This window comes from Nyctereutes procyonoides, unplaced genomic scaffold (assembly GCF_905146905.1).
Source record: "Nyctereutes procyonoides isolate TBG_1078 unplaced genomic scaffold, NYPRO_anot_genome, whole genome shotgun sequence".
NCBI classification, from domain to species: Eukaryota; Metazoa; Chordata; class Mammalia; order Carnivora; family Canidae; genus Nyctereutes; species Nyctereutes procyonoides.
Window position 1 is genome coordinate 10,273,670 of NW_026575130.1, and position 12,669 is coordinate 10,286,338.

At 41.1% G+C, this 12,669-nt stretch overlaps 1 protein-coding gene across 2 annotated transcripts in view; it reads left to right on the plus strand.

Annotated features, from left to right (window-relative positions):
• PAPSS1 (3'-phosphoadenosine 5'-phosphosulfate synthase 1) overlaps positions 1 to 12,669 on the plus strand; it is a 98,890-nt gene that overhangs the window by 28,601 nt on the left and 57,620 nt on the right. For both annotated transcript variants that reach the window (XM_055342534.1, XM_055342535.1), the window contains one exon: positions 3,105 to 3,223. In XM_055342534.1, the coding sequence (XP_055198509.1) occupies positions 3,105 to 3,223 (119 nt within the window). The remainder of the gene's footprint in view (positions 1 to 3,104; positions 3,224 to 12,669) is intronic.

Sequence of the window (12,669 nt, forward strand, 5' to 3'; positions counted from 1 at the left end):
AGAGTTCCTGATTGTAGAGTTGTTTGTTTTAAAAAAATCATTTACTCATTGTCAGAATGGGGCTTGAAAGTTCCCTATCAATGCTGTTTCAGAGGCATGGTGGTAAGCATTTGAGGGCAGAAGAGATTGCGTACATTCAGCAGACCTCAGGCTTTTATAGGCCTTTATGTGACATTTACTAAACTGTAAATGCACCCCTGTGTCAGCCATTCTAATGCTAGATTATTTTCATGATTACTACTGTAATAGTTATTATCTACCTAAATATAAATTTTTTTTTAAGATTTTACTTATTTATTCATGAGAGAGACAGAGAGAGGCAGAGACAGGCAGAGGGAGGAGAAGCAGGCTCCATGCAGAAGCCCGATGTGGGACTTGATCCCGGAACCCCAGGATCACATCCCGAGCCAAAGGCAGATGCTTAACTTTTGAGCCACCAGGCATCCCATTAATGTTGTTCTTAAGTATATGTTTATTATAATCACTTATAGGATAAATTAGCTAGGAAGATAATTCCAGGCCTAAATGCTAAAATGCTAATAAGCCAGGTCTTCTAACAGTGGTTTTCAAGCTTTGCTATGCATTAGCATTACGTGGGGGAACTTTTAAAAATCTGATGACATAGCTGTACCAGTGAAATCAGAATCTCATGGGATGGGACCTGGTGATTCCATTGTATAGCTCCATTTGAGAATTGGAGCTTAAAAACTAGTGTTTTAGAGGCACCTGAGTGGCTTGGTTAAATGTCCAACTCTTGATTTTGGCTCAGGTCATGATCTCAGGGTTGTAAGATCAAACCTTGCATCAGGCTCTGCATTGGACATGGAGCCTGTTTAAGATTGTCTCTTTCTTGGGGATCCCTGGGTGGCTCAGCAGTTGGGCACCTGCCTTTGGCCCAGGGCATGATTCTGGAGTCCCGGGATTGAGTCCCACTTTGGGCTCCCTGCATGGAGCCTGCTTCTCCCTCTGCCTGTGTCTTCTGCCTCTCTCTCTCTGTCTCTCTGTCTCTGTCTCTCATGAATGAATAAATAAAATCTTTAAAAAAAAAAGAAAAAAAAAGATTGTCTCCTCTCTCTCCCTCTTCCTTTCCTCACACCAGGCACATGCTTTCTCTAAAAAACAACAACAACAACAACAACAAAAACCCGAAATTAGTGTTTTGACCAGAATTATTTTTCCACAGCTATTTTATTGTGACTATTAAGAATATTGGTAATACAGAAATCTCCTTCTTGGACTCAGAACTTCATGTGATACTAAGAAATATGAAATAGAAAAAAATCAGTGGGCTGTAGACTATAGTATATATTTTATTTTATTTTTTAAAGATTTATTTGTTTATTCATGAGAATACACAGAGAGGAGAGAGAGAGGCAGAGACACAGGCAGAGGGAGAAGCAGGCTCCATGTAGGGAGCCTGACATGGGACTCGATCCCGGGTCCCCAGGATCAGGTCCTGGGCTGAAGGCAGTGCTAAACCGCTGAGCCACCCGAGATGCCCTATAGTATATATTTTAGAACTCTTTTGGTGACTGTTCCTCTTAATAGTAATGATTTTAAATTAATGTTTACCATTCTACCTCGAGGTTGACCTGAGCACTCCTAGGCAGATAGGCCCTAAGTGACTTATGTATGGGTAATACCAAGGGTGTGGGGTAGGAACAGGATATCTTCAGCTCAGCCTGTTCTTAGGAAACATCAAGCATTCTTTCTCTTCTTGGCAATTCCATGTTTAAAGGAAAAATCTAAATAGTGATTAATATCTAAACTAATTTTGTTTGGTTGTGAGTATATTTATATTTTGTGATATCATAGGATTACCTTCCTTATTATGTTTTGCTAAGACTAACAGTTAATTTATCTTGCCTGAACGCTTAATTCTGGTGGCAGAAGCAGCCTGCAGAGCTTCAATTTGCCTACAGATAATCCCTGTGATTATAATTTGGTGTCAGTTTTTGCATTGAGAGGAAGAGAACCTTGTTGAGTTTGGCTTATACCCAGGGTTTAGGTACCATATCCTATAATCCTATGGAGAAATTAAGATGCTCTGGATCCCTTGATATTAATTCCTATTTCTCCATAGGCAGTTTAGGCATTTCCTTAGAAAAGATGAAAGAATAGACAGCTCTCATTATTTGGAGAGTCCATACTTGCAAGTTTTTCTACTCACTAAGTTTTTTTATTTTTATTTTTTAAGATTTTATTTATTTATTCATGAGAGACAGAGAGAGAGAGAGAGAGAGAGAGAGAGAGAGAGAGAGAGAGAGGCAGAGACACAGGCAGAGGGAGAAGCAGGCTCCATGCAGGGAGCCTGACGTGGGACTCGATCCCGGGACTCCAGGATCACGCCCTGGACCGAAGGCTGTGCTAAACCGCTGAGCCACCCGGGCTGCCCAGTTTTTTAACCCCCGTATCAATACAGTGCTTTGGCAGTCACTTGTAGACACATTCAGAGTGGCGAAAATTTTAGTCACTCCAAGTATGTTTTCCCAGCTGAGGTTGAACAAAGTGGCACTTAGCCTTTGTGTTTTAGCTTTCATACCACAAAGAATGATCAAAATATTTTGTGGTGACTGAGGCAGAAACCTAACCCCACGTTTCCCCTAGGAGCCAGCGATTTGGTGTTCATGCAATTCAATTGAAATGTGAATGAGAGTTGACAGTACATGTTTAAGGGAGAAATGAAAGTTTAATCAGAAATCCTCTCCCCCCCCCCCAAAAAAAAATGAAAGCTTCTCTCAAGGAACACCAGGGTGGCTCAGCGGTTGAGCGTCTGCCTTCAGCCCAGGGCCTGATCCTGGAGTCCTGGGATCAAGTCCCGTATCGGGCTCCCTGCATGGAACCTGCTTCTCTCTCCACCTGTGTCTCTGTCTCTGTCTCTCTCTCTCTCTCTCTCTCTCTCTCTCTCTGTGTCTCTCATGAATAAATAAAATCTTTAAAAAAATAAAAAAATCTTCTCCCAAGAAAGAAGTTTCAGTACTATAACCCTGTAACTCAGAAGGGGCAGTGTAAATACGAACTTCATTCTATTTAGCAGAGACTCACACTGAAGAGATAAACCCATTTTAATTTACACCTCCTCTACCATCTGGTACCTTTTGTAGGCTTCACTGGTATCGATTCTGAGTATGAAAAACCAGAGGCTCCTGAACTGGTGCTGAAGACAGACTCCTGTGATGTGAATGACTGTGTCCAGCAGGTGGTAGAACTTCTACAGGAACGGGTAAGAGAAGGTCCAAGAGGGAATCATCAGATTAAGTATATCCGTCTTATACGCTTCCCCTGCCAAAAAAACAGGTGGTGGTAATATGGAGTACTGTTTTTATTTCAAAGTCTTTATGGTGCTGACAGTTTTCTAAGCATGTATGTCCCTGTGTTAGGTGTTGTGGGGGCGCCAGTGTATACAACATAAGAAATATCCTGGTCAACGTAAACCATAGGAAGTTTGAAAGCCAGATATTCTTTTATTTATTTACCAGTAATTTTACCGCACAAACATCTAATATATTTAATTTTGATTATTCAGCTCTTCAACTTGATATTATTATTTTTTTTTAATTTGAGGTACATAATGTAGTAATGTAGTTAACTTTTCCTAGACTTTTAGAGAGTGCCCAGATGTGTAACATGTGCAGCATGATGATATCCTTATGGTTGAGTTTTAGGGAGGCAAGGTTTGAAGACCTAAAGATCTTTCTCTGGTTCCTGAGCATTTGGAAGTGTAAAGAGGCTTCTCAAGCACACAGGCCTTCTAGGAGGTACATGATTCTCAGAGTTTAGTCCAGTTCAGTTTTTAGAAATTCTTCTTCTTTCCTTCCCTGCTTCTATCTTCATACTCTCCTGGTCCCAACAGAGGGTCATGTAGTTTACTTAGTTGGGAAGGATCAGGCCTTTGTATGGGTGTCAGTAGTTACTCCTTCTTCTCCTAGTCAGGATGTCCTTACCTTTGCTGCCTAGTGCTGTGCAGGGACTCCTGACATAGTGGTATACAGACAGCAATGCCTCACTGTGCCCCATTCTGTCCTGTGACCAATGGCATCTGAACATTCTCTTGATTTTCAAAATTGTATTAGCATAAACCTCTTTCATCTAGTATCTCTTACTGGATATATTAGACCTATAACTTAAAAAAATTACCTATGTCTGAATATATTTTAAGTGGTTAGCCTTAGAAATTTTTCATATTGTAAATGTGATAATTAACGTGGGACCCGCCTTCCTAATATATTTCCCTTATCTAAACATTTTAGTTGAATACATGAAATAATGCATAATGGTACTGCTCTGATGTTTTTCTTTATACACACCGCTGTACTGTTTGCAGGTTCATGAGACCCCATCCTGTAAGGTTTTATGCTTTGTCTCTCTGCTGTCTGGGTTTCCTGTTAACTAGCTTCTGAGCTCTGGTGCTGGTTCTGCTGCTGTGTCTTTGGCTTCCCTCTCTTCAGTATCCATTCTTACAGCATCAGCAATCAGACGTCTATCAAAAGCCCACTATTATAGTTTGTCACAGTCCGAGGTACTAGCAATACAAAGATTAACCAGCTGTGTCTCTGTCCTTGAGGGATTTATATACCAGGTGATGAAAATTGGAATGAACGTTCAACTGCTAGAAGGTACATTAGAAACATGATTTCAGCATGTGCATAGTACTCTGGAATGCACAGTGGAGTGAGTTGAGAAAGATTTGATATAAAACCTTTCTAATCAGTTTCCTTATTTTTTTTTTTTTAAGATTTAATTTATTTGAGAGAGAAGAACAGAGGGAGAGGGTCAAACAGACTCATAGAGCGCAGAGCCTGATGCAGGGCCTGAGGTCACAACTCAAGGTGAAATCAAGAGTCATGTGTCCGACTGAGTGAGCCACCGAGGGGCCCCTTGTTTGATTTTTGCTGTGCATAGTATTTTGGGTAGACAGGTTCTTTTTTTTTTTTTTTCCTCCCTTTTAATACTTGAAAGATGATGCTCCATGGTCCTCTGTTTTGCAGTATTTCTGATGAGAAGTCTGATGCAGTTCTTTTCTTGGCTCCTCTCCTTGTAATGTTTCTTTTTGTTTCTGCCTCAATTCAAGATTTTCTCTTATTCCTTAGATTTTAGCAGTTTTATTTTTATTTTTTAAAGCTGAGGTGTTTTTGGGTTTTGGGTTTTGTTTTTTGTTTTTTAACTTTTTTTTTTTTTAAGATTTTATTTATGCATGAGAGACAGAGAGCGAGAGAGAGAGAGCAGCAGAGACACAGGCAGAGGGAGAAGCAAGCTCCATGCAGGGAGCCCGATGTGGGACTTGATCCCTGGTCTCCAGGATCCCACCCTGGGCTGAAGGCGGCGCTAAACCACTGAGCCACCAGGGCTGCCCAATTTTAGCAGTTTTAGTATGTTGTGTCTAGGTCTTGCAGTATTTTTAGTTTTTTTTCTTTCAGTTTAGAGTTCCTTGGCTTTCTTGTTCTTTTATTTGTTTTTGAAACTCTTAACTATTATCTATTCAGATATTTCTTTGGCCCTATTCTTTTTCCTCCTGGGATTCTAGTTACACATACGTTAGGCTATGTAATACTATCCCACAGCTTTTAGGTGCTCTGTTCTGTCACTGTTTCCCACCGCCCCCCAAAGATTTATTTCTTTACCTTAGAGAGAGAGGGAAGGAGGGTGTGTGGGAGGGATGCAAAAGGAGAGGGAGAGGGAAACCCAAGCAGAACCTGTGCCCAGTGTGGGATTCAGTCTCACTATCCTGATGTCAGACCTGAGCCAAAACGAAAAGTTGGATGCTGTGCCACCCAGGCGCCCTTATTTCACTCTTTTTATGTTAATTTTGTAGTGTTAATAATTTCTGCTGATTTTCAAGTTTAGTCATTCCTCAGTTATATCCAGTATATTGATTTGCTCTTAGCATTATTAAACTCTGATAATCGTTACAAAAATTGTATCATTTGGCTTTTTTAAAAAAGATTATAGTGTACATCTCTCTGTTGAAATGTCTGTTCATGTTGTCCACTTTTGCACTATGTTTTTTAATATAGTAATCATAGCTAAAGGCCTACCTGATAGTTCCAAGCAATAGGCCATTTTTGGTTCTTGCTGTATCTCTTATTGCTGGCTTTTCTTTTTCTTTTTGGTGTATTGTAAATTTTAATTGAATGGTAGACGTGTGTGGAAGTATAGTAGAGATTGAGGTAAATACTATGTATGCTCTGGGAATTTTTTTTTTTTCCTGTCACACTGTAAGTGTAGTATGTTGAGTTAATTTAGTTAGTAGCTCAGTTGGATTTGGGTTTCCTTATTCTGTAGCTACTCTTAATGCACCAGCAGCTTCAAATTCCTCTAGGGGTAGGCTGTCCTACCTTGCACCTAATGTGGGATCTGGCCTGCTAGCGGGTTTTTCTTAGTGTTTCTACTCCACTCTGAGCTTCCCTGGATGCCTGCACCACAGATGGAGTCCCTCTACATGCTGTCACTCTTTTCTCAGTGGAAAGAGTCCTGCTGTTGCTTAGGACTTGGTTTTAGGCTCATGACGGGGAAGCAGTGGTGGTTCTTAATTCTGCTGATCCAGCCCCAGTCTTAGGCAGGACCTATACTCTGGGGTCTTAGAGTGGGTCTTTGTCAGTGTCCTTTCACCTCCCTGCATGGTAGCCAATCTCTGCTTTGAACCTGGATGGTCTTGGTCACATGCATATGGAGATTTCTGGTTTGTATCGGTTCAGGATATCCTGGGCCAAGAGAGTTTCCTCCATGTCCCTTCAGCAGATTATTTTTACTTCTACCCTTCCTCTAGAAACAGTGGGCCCTGGGAGAGTTTCCTGCCCTGGCCCATCAGCTGAAGACCCTGTGTGTTGTATGAGACAGTGGTCCAGGGACTGGGCAGAGTTTTGTACCTGTGCGCCACTCGGGGGAGCGCTCTAGTCTCCAGACCTGCTCCCGATCTTTCGTCCAAGCACCCTGGTAGACTTGCTTGTGAGTGAGTGTAGAGAACTGCTGGTGTTTGGGGTTCCCAGGTTTGTGAACCTGACACACAAGTCCTCACTCAGCCTTGAAGAGTGCTAAAACATTTAGCTGCTGTTCTTCTTTCCTGCTTTTATTGCAGCCACCTCTTCCTCCTGTATACTCCTAAAGGGCATGGTCATGAGTCTTGTCTTTTCTTGGTGGAACTTGTCACTCTTTGGAAGCTGTTCTTGGTACTGCTTTAGGACCTCAGCTCTGTGGTGGGCACAGGAATGTTTATGATTTTGTAGATTGGCTGGCTTTTCCTCTTGTTACATGAAGTTCTATCCTGGAATCTCTGTTTAATTTTCAGCAGACTGCTTATTCTTGCTCTGCTTTTACTCTTCTGGAGTAGTTGTCTGTGTTTCCAGTATTTTTTTTTTTTATTTTGATTATAATTTTGTTGGCGTTTTTTTGTACATGGAGCTTACCTTTTTTTAACTTGAGATTTGTCTTATCAATGTTAGAAAACTATACAGATTTTTATTTTCTGCTAGTTTGGGTTATCTAGTTTTCATGTCTAATCAGTGATTTGTAAGTGTTTTATAGAACATCAGGAAAATACACATAGATACTTTATACCATGTCTTCTTTATCCATTCATCTATCATTGGACATCTGGGCTCTTTCTATAGTTTGGCTATTGTGAACATTGCTGCTATAAACATTGGGGTACACGTGCCCCTTTGGATCACCTCATTTGTGTCTTTGCGGTACATACCCAGTAGTCCAATTGCTAGGTCATAGGGTAGCTCTATTTTCAACTTTTTAAGATTGTTTTTTTTTTTTTTTTTTTGAGAGAGAGCAAGAGCAAGAGAGAGGGTGTGGGTTTTTTTTTTGTTTGTTTGTTTGTTTTTTTAAGGATTTTACTGATTTATTCACGAGTGGGGGTAGGAACAGAGGGAAAGGGAGAAGCAGGCTCCCTGCTAAGGAGGGAACCTGATATGGTGCTTGATCCCAGGACCCCAAGATCAGGACCTGAGCCAAAGGCAGATGCCCAACAGTCTTAGCCACCCAATTGCCCCTATTTTAAACTTTTTGAGGAGCCTCCATTCCGTTCTCCAGAGTGGCTACACCAGTTTACATTCCCACCCATAGTGTATGAGGGTTCCCCTTCCTCTGCATCCTTGCCAACATCTCTTGTTTGTTGACATGTTAATTTTTGCCAATCTGACAGCTGTGAAGTGGTATCTCATTCTGGTTTTGATTTGTATTTCCCTGCTGATGAATGACATGGAGCATCTTTTCACTGTCATAGTATGTATGTATGTATGTAGTATGTATTTATTTATGTTTTGGTGCCGTTGCCTTCATCTCTGTGACTTTAATTAAAGCTTTGCTTCTAATATCCCCTAATTACTGATTTATGAATTGCTTTTTAAAAGAGATGTTATGCTATATTATGCCTGCTAGATAATCTGATAATTGGACTGTTTCATTCAAGGTTTGAAAAAGGGATAGATAAAAAAAAATTAACATTTACTGAATACTTACTCTAAGGGTCCTATATGTAGGGCACTGTCTTTTAAAATATTTGTTTTGATTGTTAGAATCTGAGGGCCAGTGGCCTTTCTCCTAGTTTAGCTTCTAACCACTTCTCACTTGAATTGCTGTGACAGCTTCCAAGTGGTCTTTGTGCTGAGTACTTTTATATATGTTTTCTATCATTCCCAAAATATTAAATAACTTGCTCATGGATGTTCTGGATTCTACACCTACTATTCCAGTATATGATTTCCTAAGATTGATTTCCATATGCCTCTGGCTTTTACTTTCAACAGCCTTGTCATTGTACCTAAAGTACAATGTAATTAAATCTACAACCGGAGAGGTGTTCTGCTTATATTAAAGATGGAGAAATTTTCTTTTGAAAAATTATTTATTTTTATTCTAAAGCTTGGTGGTAACAGAAGAAATGCAAATGGCTCCTTAATGCAATTGCCTTTTTAAAATTTTTTATTTTTTTGAGAGAGATAGAAAAGAGGGGCAGAGATGGAGAGAGGGAATCTCAAGCAGACTCCATGCCCAGCATGTAGCCTGACATGGAGCTTGATCACATAACCCTGAGATCATGACCTGAGCCCAAATCAAGTCAGATGTTTAACCAACTGAACCACCCAGGTGTCCCTTGTTTCTCTCCTCTCCCCTCCCCTCCCCTCCCCTCCCCTCCCCTCCCCTCCCCTCCCCTCCCCTCCCCTCCCCTCCCCTCTCTCCTCCTGCTCCTCTACCACTTCCTCCTCCTTTTCTTTTTGTTTAGAGAGAAAAGAGGAGCAGAATGCAGTTGCTTTCTTTTGGTGCCACTATCCTTTGGGGAAAAGATATGGCTTCACATTGAAAGTATGTATTTCTGTGTTTTACTTGGTTGATTCTGTTAATTTAGTGCCTACATGCTAGGTACTGTTGTAAAACACTGAGGACATGGCAGTGAATTAAACAGTAAAAATTCCTGCCTCATGGACCTTAATTTTTGGTCCTTATCACCTTTATTTACAGTTATAGACTAGACTGACAGTGTAAATATCTTCATTTTTTTTCTTTGATAGCATGGTATGGAATTTAAGAATACAGTCGAAGGAAGAAATACATACACAAGTGACTATTTCTGTTCTGGCATTGATTCTCCTTCGATCATTTTGTTTTTGTTTTTGTTTTTTTCTTTCTTTTTTTTTTTAATTTTTATTTATTTATGATAGTCACAGAGGGAGAGAGAGAGAGGCAGAGACACAGGCAGAGGGAGAAGCAGGCTCCATGCACCGGGAGCCCGACGTGGGATTCGATCCCGGGTCTCCAGGATCGCGCCCTGGGCCAAAGGCAGGCGCCAAACCGCTGCGCCACCCAGGGATCCCATGTTTTTGTTTTTTTCAAAGATTTTATTTATTCATGAGAGACAGAGAGAGAGACACACAAGCAGAGGGAGAAGCAGGCTCCTTGAGGGGAGTCTGATGTAGGACTCGATCCTGGATTCCATGATCACACCCTGAGCCAAAGGCAGATCCTCAAATGCTGAGCCACCCAGGCGTCCCCTCCTTCAGTCATTTTTCTTACAAAGTCAAATCTCAAATGAGCATTAGGGCATGTCGGTAAGCCAGTGAATACCTGACATTCAGTTCGGAGTTGATGGTTAGTTGGCAATACAAGGAGTCCATTTGCCTGCTGCAACCTGATCGCAAGGGAACTCAGTGCGGTGTGTACCTTCCAAAGCAAACTATCCCTGGTGATGCAGGGGTGGCACATGCAGTGCAACTTTGTTGTTATCACAGAGGCATCTGTAAAGTTTTCTAAAAATGGGTTATGTGAAGTCACAAAGTAGAGCTAATTTCATAAATCTAGATTGTGAGGTGAAGGGGCTGACATTCCTAGGGCAGGGGTCAAAGTGAGGAGTGAGGATATAAAGATTAGAGGTTCTGCACTAATCATCATTATGTCTAAGAATATAATTGTGTGCACTAGAGGGGAATGTTTTGTGCAGAGATGGAAACTAGCAAGAATTCCTGCAGAGGCAAGGCCTTTTATTAGTTACATTGGTAGCACAGTAATGTGTTAAAACTCAGAGTAGTAGTTATAATTATCCTTCTTTTACCAATGGGAGACGATTCAGAGAGGTGAAGTTGTCTGTCCCAGGACAGTGCTGTTGAGGGGGCAGAGTGGGATTTGAACATGGTCTGCTAGATGCTGTAACCCACACTTTTCTACACTGCCTTTCCTTATACCTGGATTCTTTCCATTTCCAGTTTGTTTCTGAAATACGCCTTTCCTGTGGCTCTCTTTCACATTCCTTGACCATTTTTTCCTAAATGACATTGGGTTGAGAACTTGAGAGTATTGGGTCTTAGAAGGAACTGATGTTTTTAGAATATTTTTCTTTCTTTCTTTCTTTCTTTCTTTCTTTCTTTCTTTCTTTCTTTCTTTCTTTCTTTCTTTCTTTCTTTCTCTCTCTCTCTCTCTCTCTTTCTCTCTCTCTCTTTTTCTTTCTTTCTTTCATTTTATTTATTCATGGGATGCACACACACAGTGAAAGACAGACATAGGCAGAGGGAGAAGCAGGCTCCCTGCGGAGAGCCTGATGGAGGACTTGATCCCAGGTCCCCGGGATCACAACCTGACCCAGAGGCAGATGTTAATCCCTGAGCTACCCAGGCATCCCTAGAATATTTTCAAAGTACTTCAGAGCCGTTCAGAGGCGGCACTGTGTGGATTGGAAGGAATACTGACTTATAAAGTTGTAAACTGCCCATGCCTGTCACCAGTTAGTGTGAAAGGTTCGTTCTAGGTAGTGTGAAGTAGGAAGTGATTGTCAGTTACCTAATTTACCTTGTAAAGCTGGGGTACCTCGTGCCATCTGAATTAATTTACTTAGGTCCTGAAACCTAAATCTAAATGGTAAATGAGGGACACCTGGGTGACTCAGCCATTGAGCATCTGCCTTTGCCTCAGGGCATGATCCCGGGGTCCTGGAATCGAGTCTCACCTCAGGCCTCCCCCTAGGGAGCCTGCTTCTCCCTCTGCCTATGTCTCTGCCTCTTTCTGTGTGTCTCTCATGAATAAATAAATACAAAAAAAAAAAAAAAGAAATGGCAAAGGTATTAAAAAAATAAATGGTAAATGAGTGCCTTGGGTTATTAAACCATATAAAACAAAATCTTATTTCTAGAATAATAAAGGTAAGTACGTTTTATTTCCTCTTACAGGCTCCATTTGTTAGACTTTTGAGGGTTGTTTTTTTTTCCCTCCTCATACTTGACACTAACTGGGTGTTCAACAATTTGATTCTGTTCTGACAGTAACTGTCCACAGTTAGCTCAGAAACTGCAGGTTAAAAAAAAAAAAAGAAAGAAACTGCAGGTTAAGGGTTCAGTCTCCTAAGAGTGCTGCTACTTCAGATGTCAGCTATAAATCGGGTGCCCAGATACCCAATGGCTGACTGCACATTCGGGGGTTACCCAGACCCCCCCACTCCCCCGGTTCAATAATTTGACTCACAGAAGTCACAAAAGCACTTTACTTACCATTACCAGTTTATTATAAAGGATGTGACTCTGGAACAGCCAAATGGAAGAGGCATATGGGACAAGGTATGGGGCAGGGAGAGAGCCATGGTGCTTCTACACACTCTGTGGGCATGCTGTCACTAACTCAGTGTGTCTCTGAATCTGTCTTTTAGGGGTTTTTATGGAGGTTCCATCAGCCTCTACCCCAGCTCAGTTCTGGGGATGGAGTTGAAAGTTCCAGCCTTCTAATCTAAGTATGGCATGGTCTTTCTTGAGGACCACCTTAGCCTGGAGCCATCACATTTTCGTACCAAACACACTTAACCAATCACGAGGTTCCAAGGGTTTTAAGAGCTCTGTGCCTGGAACTAGAGACAAAGACTAAATATATATTTCCCATTGTAATATGTGGAAAATTTTTTATTGGAGCAGAGAGGGCAGCATGTTTTGGGGCTTTCTAGAGAATGCAGATGTTTGAGAAGGGCTGTCCATAAAAGCAAAGGATTTTTTCTATCTGATGCTTGGTATTACTTAGGAGAGACCCTCCTAAAATGAATTATACCAGGTATTGATTCTTTACTCTGAGATAATGGCCCTGGCTTCATTGTCCAAGAAAAACATGTTTTTAATGTTCTGTACAAAGGATATTTTAGGATGATAGGTATTTTGGTTAGTGTAATATTATGTATCCTCAGTCATCTCTGGATTG